General features: G+C 39.3%; 1 protein-coding gene across 1 annotated transcript in view; it reads right to left on the bottom strand.

Annotated features, from left to right (window-relative positions):
• iglon5 (IgLON family member 5) overlaps positions 1–17872 on the bottom strand; it is a 151639-nt gene that overhangs the window by 30358 nt on the left and 103409 nt on the right. Inside the window, exon 2 of the mRNA XM_024267560.2 lies at positions 1982–2060. Within this exon, the coding sequence (XP_024123328.1) occupies positions 1982–2060 (79 nt within the window). The remainder of the gene's footprint in view (positions 1–1981; positions 2061–17872) is intronic.

The following is a 17872-nucleotide window of genomic DNA, read 5'->3' as shown; positions in this document are numbered from 1 at the left end:
CCGCCTTCGCCCTTCAGTAGCCGGGATAGGCTCCGGCACCCCCGCGACCCCGAAAGGGAAGAAGCGGTCAAGAAGATGGATGGATGAATGGATTTTTTTGACGGTTACAAATTATTTTAATCCTTGTTTACCCTCTATCATCCCATAGACCTAATATATAACCGGAAGTCACTCTGCACACTTGCTGTTTTGTGTGATGCCATCTGAACCGGGTCTATACGGTGCGCATACTGGCTTTTTTCTGACCACGCACATATGCTTGGAGTGCAGGTGACACGTTAGTGTCTGTAGAACCCCCAAAGGAATCCAACTCAAATTCTCAGATTATTTTTTTTATTTCCTAATTTCTAACAGTTGGGCTGCATGACAGGAGTGCACACTTATCACAACTCAGGATTTTGGGGGTCTGAAAAAATGAAAAATATGCACAATCTTTTGATATTTTCTGTTTTAATCCAAATGTTTCTGTTCTTAACCACCAGTCGTCCTTACTCAGATTAATCTGGTAAGATGACTTAAATCCTCCTGTTTAATTGAACTGACCTGGATATATTTCTCTGAAGTAAAGTAAGTAGCGGTGACACTATGATGCATAATAATCTCCACAGAGGAAGTGAGCTTGAAAGACTTAAACAAACTAAAGCAATGAGACGATGTTCCGGTTGACACACGACCAGAGGCCAGACACTCCTTTTTTATGTCAATTAAGGTCAGTTGTTTGTTTGTGGCTGAGTATTTAAACTGAAAGACAATATAGTGAGAAGAGCCTCCATAAAAATCCATTATCTGTGTACACACGCTCCAATATTCTATTTTTGAAATTAATCACTTTTGCAGTGATGTTGTTGCAACAGGACGGAGAGCCCAGAGGAAATGAGCAGCATAATAACATCAAATGTGCCTCATCCTAATGGCCTGCATCAAAAGCCAGCACAGCAGCGCCGTCTGAAGCGTAACAACAATATTTGTGTTGCTCGGGCAAAAGTGGTTTTGCATTAAAATTAAGCTATTTATAAAGCTCTTTAGTCTTTCATTTGACAGCTATGTGCTGACCAACACGGGGACATGCATCTGATTAAAACAGCGTCGCCGAAAGCCCTTTAAAGCTGAGCTTTAAAGTCTTCTTGCTTCCTCTTTAATCGACAACGAAGCCGCAGTTTAAGCACAGAAATAATAGTGATACAAGATGGCAGTCCCGATCGTCTATTTTAAAGCTCAGCTGTGATAGAAGAGAAAGGTCACGCTTCGAACAATGATTTTTACCACTTTATGTTGGGCTCCGAGACGAGAAAAAGGAGACAAAATAAATCCCATATTGTTGACTACACAACATCAATAAAACAGCTTCAGGCTACACGTCTTGATGACAATATAGATCCCGTTTCTTTGATTCCAGCTCTGAGAGAGACTTGCTGATGTTGACAAATATTGACAGATTTGTTCTTGGCTTCAGAATAACACATTTGATTTTTTTTTTTTTTTTTTTTTTTTTTGTGGAAGACCCACTCTGCTTTCAGGAGAATAAAAAATAAGAAGGAATAAAGGAGGATTTTGTTCAGAGTTGTTGGAGAGGTGTAAGCTTTAAGGTGATGCTGAGTTTATTTATTTTTGCCAAGCCAGGTGAGATTCAGTGGGGAAAAAAAGCAAGTCTGCAGTTTTTCTGCTTGGTTGAGAGTGGGCGAAAACTGATTTTTCTTTTCATTGCTTGCATTAGGTCACTTTACTGAAAGCCAGCTGAGCTGACTAGCAGCCCGTCCAAATAAAAAAGGTGATTGCACAACGGCTGGATGTCTCCCTTTACATTTAACAGATATTATTATTCAATTAGCTAAGATAGACCGAGCTGGGAAATATGGCACTTTGTTAAGGTGCTTAATTGAAGTTCAGAGATGGAAAATTGGCAATTAAACCATCGTGACAGGTGGTGCAAGGGCAAACATGTTTTCATGTAATGAGTTATGCAGGTGGAGAATCAAGTTACCTCAAAGTGACACTTTCGCCTTCCAGTACTGTAATGTTGTCCGGCAGGTGTCCGAATTCCGCTCCGCGCACGCTGGACCCTGCCAAGGAGAATAAAGGAAGAGTACAATGAGTTTTAAGGTGCTGGACGCTCCACTGGTGCACATCAAACTACTTAAGGACTTCATGTTTTCAGAATCTCATCTGTGACTGTCCTACTTGTTTATTTTTTACAATAGATATAGTGAATGTAGCAAACAAAACAGTCCAAAAGTCTGCACTGACCCTCATGCTGGAATAATAATTCAGTTTTAGGCTGCATTCTGGTGGGACGCATGTTCATTGAACAGCCCCGATAATGAGCCGAGGTAAGAGGATTCATGTGAAGCTGCTCAAGCGTGAAATGAAGGGACAGGAAGGGTAACAGAAGGGATGCTCATCCTGCCTCCACACTCAGACTACAGGTACATGTGCATGGAAAAGCACAACCTTACATTGCATTACAACTCAAGAGCTTTCAGCTTTAAGGGAAAGTTGGCATTTCTGATTCATTCAGCCTAAAAACCTTATTTTCATGTAGGAAGTTGAAGCAGACCGTTGTCCAGTATGGACATTTAGTTTCTTCACTCAAACTCTGCCAAAACTCTGCATTCAGACACTCCTGTTGTCTTCCTCTTTCTTTTCTACTCCCCCACACTGCAAGATGACCTCAATATCTCAACACGCTTTTGCTGCCACCTAGCCTTGAGGTTTAATAAATGGTGACTTTATGAAACGAAGCTGTCGCACTCAGGTGCTAAGAGGCACCTCAAGGTTTGTTAAGTAGCCGAGCAAAGTCGCAGACATGTTGAGCATGTTTTATGAGAACCTGCCAAGGAGATGAAAGGCATAAGAGATGGCAATGCATCACTAAACAGATGAGGAATGGGGGGAGGGTTTGGAATTGGAGGAGGGTCTTTGAAAAATCAAGAATGCAAAGAACAATGAGGGAAAGCTTCTACTTTTTAATGCGGAGCAGGTATGGTTCATCAAACGCTTGTGACAAGGTCCTGCCTAGTACATTAAATAACGCTCCATTATTTTTATATAAACAAGCAAGTTTCGGTGCAGCTCACTTTGGTTTCATGAATGTCAATTAGCTGCGGTCTCCATAAGCTGTGGATGAGCGGCGGCCACATGTGTATTTATGTTTGTTTGCTGACAGAGTGACGGGCAACAAGAAAAAGAGAACAAACTAATGACGCCTCAAAAGAAAATTGGCCTTGAAAATCTCACACTAAAAGCTGTAATCGCATTAATGGCTGCCGCCGCTGCTGCTGCTGCTGCTGCTGCTGCTGCTGCTGTTGTGCTATCTAGGCCGGCCAAGGATCTGAGAACTGGCTTCATTCCTGGAAGCCTTGGGGGAGGAGAGCTGCACATTTGCCATTGTATCCAGCACTAAAACTCTCGCAAGCTTTTTGGTTATCATTTTTTTTAGCTAAAATATTACAGCGTTGCCTCGCTGCATGCGTGCTTCCTCTCTTAATGTCAGCTCTCAGCTGAAGCCTAAGCTTATCAATTTCAAGTGCCTTTTACTTTACATTACAGACTTTATTTGGGTTAATTTAATTCATTCCTCAAGGCTGTGCGATGCGGGCGACATGCCCATGAACACATGCTATTACAGTTACAACATATATTAAAAAGCAGCAGCACACGCATGCACCCTTTTTGTTGATTTGATTGATTTAATGAATACCCCCAAAAATAACAATGTGAAGGTTGCAATCTAGTGGGAAGCTATTTTCTTTTCCCCTACTCAATTCCCATCTTCTCAGCTTGATCGCCATTGTGCAATCTAAGCCAAGTAACACCCATTCTTCCATCCAAGGCACAGAATAATGTGATAATCACGTTAACACCTTCACCCAGACTGCTTGTTCCACATCCCATCTTACAGAAAGTCACAAGAAAAAGAAGTTTTGCCATTAAAGTGACGTAAATAGACCAACTAGAGTAGAAGGATTTAGACCTTAAATTGCTGAGTTATGTTTCTTTTGGAGTATTTTGGAGGTTTAAGAGGAAGTAAACTGCATCTGCAAGCAAAACTTGTACATGTGTAAATAAAAATTTGCAATAGCAGAATAATTTTGTGTTTATCCATTATCAATTTCTAACATTATAAAATAATGTTTTAGGTTGCAAAAATTTTAGGTCTTTAAAACAGCACATATGCATTAACATTTTTTTTTTTTTGCAAATAGTTAAACACAAAGCAACAGACACAAACTCAAGTTAAAGTCTCTAAGTTTTACCTCAACTTTTTTCCTGTGAGAAGCCAATTTGTATGCCCCTCTCATTAGCCAATCAGATTGAATATTGTTACACAGATTCATTAAAATCTACTTTGCATAGGAAAAACTGCAACAACACAAAATAAAATTAAAACAAACAAACAAAAAAAAACATGGAATTAAGTATATCCCTATTTAACCCAGAAGTTAAAGTCTGTGCATAAAAAATAATGGACAAACATAGAAAAGGTGCCAGTTAATCCTCAAACAAATGTGCTTTTTTGTTGCTTTTACTAATATATCTAAAGCAGGGGCTGATGGAGTCAATGTTATTATCACTGTTAATAAAAATTATGAAATCATCATTACTATATTTATCTTTCAATAGTCGCCGGTCTCTAATAAACGCTGGGTCAGTTGCCAAATTTTTGGAATAAACGCCGGAGCTACTATTGAAAGATATACGGTGCGCGTCTTTAAGCATTTCAAAAATAACAAAAGCAATATTTTTTAATGAAATCTTGATCACCTCACATTGTTTGCGTCAGCCCTGGCCTTACCCACATTGCACGTGTTTCTATGCTATTGCATGAGGAATATCTTTATACTGGAAAACTCATGTTTTAAGAACAGTTTCTTATCAGGTCTTGCCTAATGTTTAGAGAATATTTATATGTTTTTAAATGTTTAGTTCTTGTTGCTGTGATTTAGTAAAGGTTTGGTATTTGATGAAGAATTTCTACACTTTTTTTGCTTCTTACATTACTAAAAGCACCTCAGCTAAAATAACCGCTGTTTTAACATTAATGACAACAATGAAACTGTTTTTGATATTTTCATTTTAATGGCCTTCCACACTGCGTTTCTCATTTCCCGCCCTTCCTGTCTGTCACTTCGTGAGGGCTTAACAAAGTGGGTTTGTTTTTGCCTCAGTGGGTGCACACACTGTTCAGTGGTAACAACTATTGCAATTCACTTTGTTTAGTTTTTTGTAGTCAATGGATTGTTGTTGTTCTCACTGTTTTGTTTGTTTACTTCCTGGTTTCTTAAGAGCACTTCCTGTTTTAGGAAGTCCAGTGGACCCACATATTTTGGTTTCCTTTGACAGGCCTGTTTTAAATTAAAAATGTGTTGTTATTTTTTTTTTTCTTTAGAAATTGTTAAGTTGGAGACATATTTTTGTTTATTAATGGTAAAATTGTTACAGGTAAAATGTGTTTGAATTTTTTTGTTGCTTATGATTAGCCTTCAATTTTTTTTTTGCTCTTTTCAAGATGGACACCCCTTTTTTGTTGTATGACTTTCATGGTGCTGCACTGTATTTATCCACATTTTACTTTAGCATGGAAAAACATATTATTTGCCTTTTTTAATTATGATAATAAGCTTTTGTCTTAATTTTATTTAATACATCTCCTGATTTTGTTAACCAGGTACTATATTCACAAAGCTAAATTCAACAATAAGTTCCCATTTTTTTTTATTTATTGGCCCAAATTAGATTTTATAGTCTATTTCCCCCAATACAAACAAAAAAGCAATTAAAACATGTCATCTTGCTTAGCTTTATAATTTAATATCATTTTATTTTTGTATACGTATTCCCCCTTGGCGTTTATTTTGAACAATTGATTTATAGTTTAGTGTTTTTTGCTATTTATTGTATGGTTTTCAATGACATAAGAAAGTTTCTACCCTGCTGTACTTTTCCCAACTAATATATATTTCCAACATTTTTGGCAGCAAAACAACATAAAAAGAAAAGAACCATGGCTTTTTGTGCAGACGGTGGTTTGTTCATCTGACACTCCCCATGCTGCTCTGAAGTACAATTTAAAAAGCAACTTATTTATCAGTTGTTTTTCAGGTAAATTGGACCTTTTTGACACAATCGTCAACTCTTTTAGATATAAACTAGGTTCAGCGTTCCAATTAGCTTGCAAAGATTTCCAAGTCTTCATCTCTAAAGGAAACAGCAGCTGCTTTCATGTAAAACATGATTGTTCTTTAAGATTTACCATAAAAAAAAAAAAATGTATTTAGTCCTACATTCCTGCAACTTACATTTGCTTTTCTTGTCTGTAGTGGACTAAATTTGGCTAAATTGATGAATTCTGGAAAAAAAAGCTGTTAGAAAGTATTCGAAAAATAATGAAGCTCGTCGTACTTCAATGTGAAACTAAGTTTATTTGTTTGCACTCTGAAAGTATTTATTCCCAGTTATTGTCTGACTCTACAGCATTAGACGACAAATTAAATGTTGTCCTTTTTATTTCTAACCAGCGTCTCATAATAAACTAACAATATGAAGTAATAAAAACACAAAAAGTACAGAGATGCAATGTTTTCTGATGTTTCAAAAGTGACTGGAAATACAGTTATGCAGAGAGGAAAGACTGAAAAAGTAGAGCTACAGTTGAATATTTAATATTTTAAATGTCAAAATATGTTTTGATTGTGTCAAAAAGCCACTTAAAATGCGGTTTCTACTTTTGAAAAGATTAATATTAGGGTGTGAGGTTGGTGATTCATTGTCCAAATGAATAACATTAAATAACATTAAAATATTTAGAACTGAGGCTTTCATTGTCATCCTTTAATCAATTTGGTTGTTTGCTAACTGATTCATACATTACATCTTTAAGGAAAAATGTTTTTGACTTCAATATATTTTGTTCTAACATGTTGATGTGAAATTGGAATCGAAATTCACAGAAAAAGTTCTGCGTTCAAAAGCTCTAATAAACAGTTTTACCTTGACATTTTTTTGTAAAAGGACTAGAGGAATGTGCATTTGCAGCACTGTTGGTTTGCTTGATAAAACATAATCATTAAATAGCTTGATAACAGCATGTTTCCCACCCATTATTCATCCATTTCAGGCATTTAACATCTAGCGCTGCTAGCCAAAGACAGCAGACAAGATCAAACAATACAATAATGAGGCCAGAGAGCAACCGCCAGCATGCTGTTGCGTGGCCAAAAACATCACCTACAGATCTCATTTATTTTTTGGCCCTTATTGATTGGCGCCTCCTTTCCTCGGCTCCCTCCTGGGTTTGGCATCAAGCTGAACTGCTCCCACCAGGATGATTCAGGAGTCTTGGCCGCTGCCTCTCCAGTAAGGAGGAGCATGGCAACAGTGACGGCTAAACCATTACTTCAAGTGTGGGGAAACATGAAAACAGAAGCCTTTTTGTCTTAATATTTGAATTCAGAGAGGGCTGTCAGACCTAAGTGAAGTCGAACTGATCCTAGCAGGAGAGATGAACAACCAGGAGCATGGTGGAGAGGAACACTGCGGTGTTGCCTCATGTTGGCCCCCACCGGCATATTGAATTTTCCCTGCTTCCGTGCTTTCTACAGCCTGGTCTGGCTGCAGGTATCTTTGTCCTTGCAGTGACCCGCTTTGCACACAAATGAAACCCCGCCTGCATATCATACAAGCGCAGGTACGAATGCACAACATGAATTCTGCTCAAACGATCACTTGAAACCCTTTGGACTCTTGCCTCGGGCCAAGATTTGACATAATGAAGGAATGAAATTTTATGGACACGCCTGAGGGATTACATGCAGATAAAAATGTTGTTTTCTCGTTAGCAACAGTATTCTGTCATTAGCTGTCAAGATGAAACTCGCTGTAGTTAATCTGTCCTAAACACTACATCATTTCTTCTGCTAGTGAACTAATGTTAGCAGCAGTGTGTCTGTTATTGTGTGGTCTTGACTTTTACACGCGCCTGTTTGTAATTGCACTTGGTAAGACACTTACGACTAGAGCTCTATTAAGCGGTACAACTTTAGCTCGCAAAGTTGTTGAAAGGCTGTCTTTGTACTTGACTATCAAATAAACACATAGGGGAGGGAACGATACTTCCAAACAAATGATTGGCAACAAGAAGGATAAGATGCAGAGCTTGTAATAAAATATGCAACAATAACCTGTTTCAGCAGGAACTGCAGTGTGTTTGGAAGTTAAAAAGAGAGTGTACGGGAGCAGTCAAGATAGATAACCACAGCGGGCGAGGTTTAATAAAAGGAAAGTCATTGAAAGTGAAGAAAAACCTCAGCGGGTTGAGGAAATACAAGGTGTAGCGATAGAAACTACATAGCAACAGCAGCAGTTGTGGTGATAATTGGGAGTACACAAGCAAAGGGACGATATATAAGTATTTATTTGTGTATTAACCCTTTACCACTGGGGATATTTCCAGCAACAGCAAAATAACACACGTTCTTCGAACTATACAATTAATGGATTTCCAGTGGATTTTGAACCTGAGAAAAGGGAATTTCAGCGCAAATAATTTGAACTGTTCAATGGACACGTTTTGTAAGTAGAGCCCAAATCATTGGAAATTCATTGGAAATAGTCGCTTAAACGCAAGTTTCCCATGGCGGTGTGACCGTAGCTTCAGAGCTAGCCTTCAATTAACCCTTTAACACCGGAGCTCCAGTGTTTATGGTCTTTGATTTGCTGTATCTTTTAAGCCGCTAGAACGATCCTTCAAAATCTACTGGAATTACGTTGATCGTGTTAATGGTTAAAAAGTTACAGTATTTTAAAGATTTTGTGTTTACGCGTCACCCCCTTGACGTCTCAGGTGTTAAAGAATTAAGAAGATGCAATACTGCAGGGAAACCAAAGTAAAGACACACCCGCATAATTAGCACAGGCATACTGCAGCCAATTAAATATTTACAGAGGCCCTTCCCTTCGATACCTTGATGATGAAGAGAGGCAGCCCAAGGATTTTCAGATCCTGCAGGCTGGAGACAAGGGGTTGAGGATGAGGGATTAAGCATTAACAAGCCCAGATATCCCTTTCTCTTCCCCGTCTGATCCCATTAACATCGGACAGCCCAAATCCAACCCCATGTCCACCCCTCTTCCAGCCCTCATCTTTCCTATCCTCTCGTCCTTCCTTTCTCTGCTCATTTAGCTCCTCTTCCCCCTTATGCATGAAGTCCCAGACTCCCCTCCTGGCTGCCTCCACCCTCAGCAACACATGTCAAGGAGTGAGCAACAGGAGAGCAGGAAGAGAGTGATGGGAAAGCTGTGAGAAACCACCTGGATGTCTCGCTCAAATAGCTCAACAAGATGGATATGCAGGTCGCTTGCTTTTCACAATTGTCGGTGAAGCAAAATGGATGTCTGCAGGATTCCACTTGACAGGAAATCTAAGAAATGTCAAAGAAGTCGGGGTGAATGAATTGTTTTGAATCTGTCTGGTAATGTCATTTTTTCCCCTCTACCTCTTCTTGCACTAAATTTGTTTTGAGGAAACTTGATACTCCAAATTTTTTTTTTCTTATGGGGCCTTTTTCTATTTTCATCTGCTAATCACTTCCCTTGGCTCCTGAAGGAGATCGGTTCAACCATTCAAGGTCATAAGGCTCCACGCTTATTTCAAGCGCTCAGACTCTCAAACAGCATCATCAGAAGCTCACAAAGCGCAGGTGTCTGTTGCAGCTCCACCAAACATTTGACATTGGCCTCATTTTTAATTGTACACATGCCGCATCCTCTTCTGCCTGAGGTCACTCCCGCCCACCCAGTATCTCCTTCCTCCTCTGTTTCCCCTTCATCTCCCTCCCACCTACTAATCCCTCTTCACACATCAATCAATAGAGCACTGCAGAGTGCAAAGAGCCATACAGTACTCAATGCAGCAGTTGTACAACTTCAATGGTCAGCCGCAGATCTTTAGCTCGGAATTAGGGCTGGCTTTAGAAAAAAGCCAAGCGTGCCAAAAAACCCAGTGATGGGGCCCTCTTCGCTTTCTTTCACCCCCCCCATTTTCCTTGTGTTGATGCCTGAACCCCTTAGCACTCTTGGAATCAATAAAGTAGTTAAACTGTTACATCCTTGCTCAGTAAGTACACTCTCACACACGCCGGCCTGCATTACACGAGGCCCAGTAGACTTCCATAAATACACCCTGTGTACTGGTAATACAGCTGATTTGTGGAACAGTGTTGTCAACACTTTAAAAGAGAGTCTTAAAATACAGATGCACCCTAAGATCGAAAACACATACTTTAGAGGCCTCTGTAGGGAAACATAACACTATCGGCACATGAAGTCCAACAGGGAAAGGCAGCCTCATGTCATCCATCAAACCGCTCAAATCAATAGGTTTTTAGAGAGAAAGATCCGAGTTGGTTGATCCTTAAAGTCCCACTCCAATCCTCTTTTGATCTATTGTAAAAGTGGTCTTTTAATTAGGATTGTGCAGTATTTAGGCAAAAAAAAAAAAAAAACCTGTGTTGCTTTCTGGGACATTGTTTCTGCAGAGCGGCAGTCGCTCTTTAGAAATGTGTTTAGCTGTAGGTGGGACGGTCATCTCCTGCTTCCCAAAATCATTCTGTTTACTCCAGGGCTGTCAAACTCCAGGCCTCGAGAGCTGAACCTTCTGATGCTGGTTACCTGGATCAAGTGTGTTTGGCCAATAAGGAACTTCAAAGGCAGGTTGGTTGGAAAATATGAAGGACACCGGCCCTCGAGGCCTGGATTCTGAAACCCCTGGCTTACACGCTCTCCCTATATTTTATAGCCCCTCACAACCTCAAGCTAACATTAGCAGTGCAACAAAAATGCAATTTTAAAAATATCCAGCCGTACATATCTGAGCCAAAAAAAGTAAAAGTATTAGCACTTTTACAAATCTGAACACTTTTGTTAATAATTTAATAAAAATGTTGTAATATTAAATAAATTTAATAAAATTGAATAAAGAATTTACCCTATTTTGACACATTTTAAGCTAATCCTGAACACTAACATTTTTTTTAATAAAGTGACTAAAACTCTTGAAATCTTGTGGAATTTCTGCTTCCGGCTAATGATTTTTAGCCACTATCTTTTCTGCAACCAGTTTGTCTACACTGATTGTACCACCTATGTCACTGCTTCAAGCTTTTCTAATTGCATTTTTTACCTCCTTCCAAAAGGAATACTCAGAAACGCAATTTTATGCATAACTTTCTTTATGTATGTGTCCTCAAACATGACAAAACTGCAACAAAAACATGTTAAAACCACCAAGAAGTCATCAATAGGACATAGTTTCTGCAGAGCACCAGGAGTTCATTAGACATTTGCATCTAAATTGTGGTCTATACCATTGGTGCAGAGTTAGCCTGCCTCCATTTCCCATCCTCCTTCTGTTTACACTTTGTCCTGCTAGCATACAGCTCCTCACAACCCCAATTTAGCATTACCAGTGCAGCGAAAACATTGAGCAATATTGGAGCTATCCAGTGATACAATTTTGAGCTTGAATAAAGTAAATTAAGACGTTAATGGATCTACTCATCTAAAATGGAGTTGAGCAGGAAGCTTGTGCTTGCAGATACTAGCGCCTTTGTCACTGCTAGCTTTTTTCGGAATTCGTGAATTGAATAAAGAAATACTCAGAAATGCAATTTCAAGCTTAATTTTATGTCTCATCATGAGAAAAATGCCACAAGAACATGTTAAAAACATAATTATCATCAGAGTGGGTCTTTAAAAGGTTTAGCAGTTTTCCCATACATCTAACAAAGCTCTATACAAACTTTTTAATACCTTATGAGACAAGATCTTTACAGATAAACTCTAACTATTCTCTAAATTCATGCAGTTATTTCTTTTGTTGGTTCATTTATAATAAAGTTAAAAATTGAGAATTGATTGTATTATGATCTGACTTTATCCTAGACATTATTATTGTATCAAAAGATCTACAGCCTGTCAAGTTACGAGATGTATTAAAAACATATGGCAAAGTTTTCTTATTTGCTACAGCTCATCTTCCAGCACTGTAGCAAAGCTTTCCCTATATCTTACACTTAAGTCTTTAAGAGGCTTCAGTAAAAACAGCAATTACCAGCTGATAGCGACAAGAGACAAAGAAATGCGTAAAAGCATGAAACCCATTATTTTTGATGGGACCATTGGCAGCAAAGTGGACACAAAAGAAATGAAGCATCAAAAGTCAGTCAAGTGTTTGGGCTGAATGTGTGTGAAATGGATGACCAGGCAGCGCAAGCTGCCAATGGTCATTTATGAGGCACTTGAAAAGTAAGTTTAATGAGGAAATGACAAGTTTGACAAGAACAGAAGAGTTAGTGGCTCTGCCGTTAATCTAGACATTTACTGAAAAAACCATAAAACATGCAATTTTTGTCAAGGACAAAAGAAAATCCATTGAATATGCATTCAATAAATTCTAAACAATATTTTGAGCTATTGTGGAGCTGAATAATAGATTTAATTTAGCTTTTTGTTTCACGAATTTTTGCATGCATAAGCCTTAAAAGCACCATTGACTCAGCTTATTAATTTTCCCACCACCATTCATCTTATTCTGGTAATGACATACAGTATTTCTGTGGAAAAAAAATGTAATATATTCAAACAGACCAGTTAATCGTAATGACCAAATGGAGTGCAATTAATTGCTGTCTGAAGCCGGTATGCTAATGAGCAATCTGAAATAAGTTATTCTTTGTCATTGTCTTTACAAACAGCAAAACAAACAACATAATAGCTGCAGCATCGTATCAAAAAACGGAGCATTGACAGGATCGGAGTCCCATGTGTGCAAATATAAAGTGAGGTACACAAATTGTGAGAGATTTGTGTGTTTGGGTCAACACTTAAAGTCGCTTTGTTAGGTACACCTACTTGATTACTTGTTGAAGAAGTAATGCAATCAACCAGGAACTTTTGTTGCAGATATAATCAACAGCTGCTAAATTTGGAATAGAGAGTAGAAAAAAGAAAAATAAAGGTTATTTGAGATGGACTGTTGTCTTAGTTTTTTTTCTTTTTATCTGATAAAAATTCACTTTAGAAATATATTAGTTGAAGCCCGCAGTACTCATACCTACAGAAAGAAGGCGCTGGTGAGCCCAGAAAATGTGTCATAGTAGAACTAATGGAAGCAAGTCAAGTGGATCTGTCCAGTTATTCATTAATATTGTTTCAGCAACTCTGAAAGTTTATATGTTTGTAAACTCTGGTTCACACCACAAGCGGAAGTGCCGTGATGCAGAGGCCGCATCAATTCGGCGCCCTTGTTAAGCTATGGTGTGGATCACACCAGACAAAACCCGTTAAATTTTCAAAATATAACTAGTTTTTTAAAATAAAATATTCCAATTGACAAATGCAAACATATTTTTGTATCTAACCGGACTGTAGAGATGAAAATACAGTATTCCCCCCCTTATTCGTGGGGTTAGGGACTGGAGACCTTCACAAATCCGCAGAATCCACAAATGTGTGCGCGCCCGTGTGTATGTGTGTGTAGCGGACGGGCTGGCGTGCTCTTCAGCTGCGCTTCCCTACTGAGAAATTCCCGCAGCTTCTTTGGAAGCAAAAGTTTCATACAAGCATCTTGAGTTGTTAGAGTTTTTGTGACAAACCGGAGGAATCATGTGACTAGAAAAAAAAAAATCAGTGAGTACCTGAAGCCCAGATAAAGAAATCCGAATAAGCGGGGGAACACTGTAAACACGCAAAGAACACGCAGACACGGAGACGCAGATCAACGTAGAGGTCCAACAAAGGAGTGGGTGTGTGTGGTTTTGGATGTCTAAAAACACAATAAATAAGGGAGAGCCAGAGAGCAGTTGACGACAAGTCAAGATGGTCGATGTCAAACTAATTTTTAAAGCTGTAAATAACCACAACTGACCAGAAGCACCTCTAGACCATTGTGAAAAAATCCCCGTTTGGTGTGAGCTGGAGGTGAAACCGAATGTGCGCACTCCACTTCGCGGCGCTTCCGCCTGCAGTGACAACCTGGCGTATATGACTCGCGTCAATGCCTCAAACAACCGTAAACCTCACCGTACGTCACTGCTCCATACATACAATAAACGGTTATAGAATCAATTCATTTAATTATGGAGTTGTACTTCCACAAGCAGATGTAACTTTTTCTTTAAAGATGGAAAATATTTCTTTGTGTGGCTAAGAAAACCTTTTCCTGAGCGTCTCTGCAGGACACATGTTTGTTTGTTTGTGGGATTAGGTGTCTTAGACCATCAAGCTGGTTGTCCTGGGGTCTTGCAACTCGCACAACAGGGAGCTGGTTCAAGAGCGAGGATGAAAGTAGGAAATCCAAGCCGGGGTGGAAAAAAATTAAAGTCTAAGCTACAGGGAGAGAGATGGAAAAAAAAGGGAAAGGTGAGGGTCCAGAGCCCAGGAGTAAGGCTCTGTCAGGACAATTCACAGCAGTGGTACTGCTGCAAAGAACAAACAGAATTACCTGAGGGAACAAAAATCAGCGAACACCAGCAGAGGAGGGACCTCAGGGAGGGAATAAGAGGCTGAGGGGAAAACGAGGGAGCCATGGTGCGGTGCACTACAACACTGCCACAGATGAAGTGAGCATTAGTGTGTGTGTGAGGGAGAGGATGAGAATTAAAGCAAATATGTGTGTTTGCAAGTTCTGCAATCTGTTTGATGCATGCATGCCTGCTTTTCAATAACTGTGTGTGTGTGAGTGAGTATGAATTTCTAAGTAGTGTTTGCACACTTGCCTCAGTTTGTATGCAGTTAGATTTCGCTTGGCTTTGCCCACAGCCATCCTTACAGCTGTGGAAGGGCCGCATTTGCATTCTGAATTGCGGCACCTCTTGCCATTGTTGCTGCTCTGCTGTGACTCATCACCATTGGAACCTGCACACCCAACCACTGTGCCAGATACGTCTGGCTACAGCTGTGCTAGAAAGCACATGGCAGACATTCAAAGTGGCACTACAAGCTCAGGCCGGGGTCGGAGAGTTGGAAGGAGCTTGGCTGACGCAAATTTCTTTTGTGAGCAATCTGGTTCACTAGGAGAGAGTGCAGTCTCCTTCAACGATTTTCAGTTCCCATCTTTCCCTCTTTGCATTCTTGTCTCATACCACATGGGAGACGGATGATATCCCAGCTAGCTCTTGGCACCATTGGCGTGCTGCTGCTCAATTGCAGAAATGCCCCTGTCTCCCTTGACAACATGATAGTCTTGTTCATGTTCAGTGCTTAGCCTCTCATCTTGATGAAAAAAGAGGCCTTATAAGTTAAAAACATTCAGACTTTGAAGAAATGTCTGCCCCTTTTTTGCCCTCCAGCCTCTTCTTTCATCCTAGGCGATGGTGCTTTTGGTTTTTCTTTAGAGGCTCGAGCATCAGAAAGGAGAAATCAATATCGAGGCCATTTAATCTTTGCAGCTGAGCAAAACTGAGAGCGGTCTCATGTATGACATGCAGAAAAAAACCCAGGATGAAAACTTTGGGGATAAGTAGATAGGTAAAGGTGAATTATTGGGAAGAACTGAGCATGGAGTTGGTTACTTGGCAGGAGGCTAAGCTTTGAGTTTATGTCAGTCGTGCACCTGTCCTCTTGTGCTCCTGATGAAGCTGTTTTACCAAAGCCTGGGGCTGTTCAGGAACAGGAGGAAGTCGGGAGCAGAACTGAAGCTGCGACGGAAGAAATGTGTAATTAAATACGACGCGTTTCGCTAATTCGTCTTTCAGTGGCATCGATTCCTTGTATGTTTTCTGTATATATCCCATTGTGAAGCTTATTAGTCTTTGGGTGCATTTCAACAAACACCAACAAATTCCTAAGTCACCATAAGTTATTAGAGAGCTGTCTCCTCGGAGCTGTTTGAATTGGATTAGTGCTCGTTCATTCGGAGCACTAAAAATCATCCCTGGCTTCCCTCTCCCGAGCCTGTGAAGGAGCTGCAAAACAATTTCACAGCTGCGCCACAAGCACGCACACAGTAGACTGTGGACATGTCTTATGCATATGCATGTACACAAATGAAATCACAACAGCAGGTAAAATATACTCACACATTCTCACTTCCTCTGTCAACTTGGCTGCTGTAATTGCTGATAAGCACAGATAAAAAAAAAAAAAAAAAAGCTGAAAAAGCGCCTGAAAAATTTATGGTCTACATTGCACAAGGGAAGAATGAGGTATCAAAATGAACCCACCTTCCTGAGAAGCAAAGTAAAATATTGATGACAAAATGTGTGCTGCTGACAGACGTTATTGTGAATATCAAGGATGAAATAAGAAATGCTTCTGGTGGGAAAAGTTCATCTGTGTCACACATGCCATATTTTTTTAAGGGATGCGACTTATACGATATTTTTAAAACAAAATGGGCCCATATATTTGCAGTGGCGGAGTTAGCAGTTTGGGGGCCCCAGGCGAACAATAACATGGGGTCTCTACAGCGGATGTATTAATCATTTCTTTAAAAAATATTAATCGAAGAATTTCTTCATTGGTCCACTTTTAGACATTATCAGTCTCATGAATTCAAATGTTTTGATATTCTGTATTCTTTTATTTATTTTTTTTCCTTCCATGAAGCATAGCGAACATCAGAAACATAAAATCATGTACGGAATATAACACAATCCTAAAACTTCACGAATGAAGGGGAGAAGGCGGAAGAACAATATATCCTTGTTTAAATGAAATGTCCTAAATTCAACAGGCATAAAAAATAAAACAAAATCACATCTTACACTACTACCAGCTGGTTGCATTTTGGTGGTTGTATCCCAATAACAACCACTAGAGGGCACTGTAGGTGTGTGCATCAGTATTTGCTACTGTCAGCCACGCAGAAGAAGTTGCGCTGTCCAAAACAAAAACTCCTATTTAACTTAATTTTTCTTGTTTGCACTGATACCTTAATATTCTTGTTTTTTTTTTTTTTTTAATCTCCTCCAACTAATGTAGGACAGTAAGTCATCAAACTGGGTTACAACTGGGAGACACAGAAGTACCGCTCAAAGTGCCGTTATTCAGGTGCAGCTCCTGCAGTGGAAGGTAAACTTTACCTTAGATGAAAACTGAATGATTTCATGAACCCACAGATGGAGACGTGTTAACTGTAGCTTTTGTAGAACTGTTCAAAATAAATGAACCTGATGTCTCAAGATCATCCATCTCTTGTTCATTGAGCATCAAAAATTTGTCGAAAAAGAGGCAGCAGATGCAAATTTGTCTGTTGTGAACACAGCATTATGCCGGATTTTGGCATATCTGCTTTGCACTTTTCTCCCAAAAGTGCACCTTATACTCCACAGTGTGTAAATATGTTTGTTTTTCTTCTTTTTTTTGTTTCTGCAACTTATACTCCATTATGACTTATACTCTAGAAAATACAATAGTACTAAAGATCCTAAAAGTTGTGCAAATAAAATAGTAGATTTGCAGTACATTTTAATTGTTGCACAACTTTAAAGCTAAAGCAGAGAATAATACAGAATTTGCAATAAATTCCCTCACTTACGTGCTGTTGATTGTTACCATTTAAAAAGTGACAGTCTCATTGAGGGTAATGTCTTTTTAACAGATATATATTTCACCTTTTTAAACCTGGCTCATTATCCTTACTTCAAGCTGCAGCAACATCTGCAAATAAAGCCAGAAAGCATTAGCCAGATGTCATCAAGCAAATTTAGCATCTGGAGTAAAAGGTTAAAATCCAGACACTCGCACTCATCCTCAGTATGTCATGTCTGTGCATGACTGAGGGGGGTAAAAGAAGAAAATAACAAACTTGTTTGATGAAAGAAGAGATGGTGAGGAAGATTGGGCTATTTTGAAAGAAGAAGAAAAAAAAACTCTC

Source organism: Oryzias melastigma, linkage group LG16, assembly GCF_002922805.2.
Source record: "Oryzias melastigma strain HK-1 linkage group LG16, ASM292280v2, whole genome shotgun sequence".
Classification (NCBI taxonomy): domain Eukaryota; kingdom Metazoa; phylum Chordata; class Actinopteri; order Beloniformes; family Adrianichthyidae; genus Oryzias; species Oryzias melastigma.
This window is presented reverse-complemented; position numbering and strand designations above follow the sequence as displayed.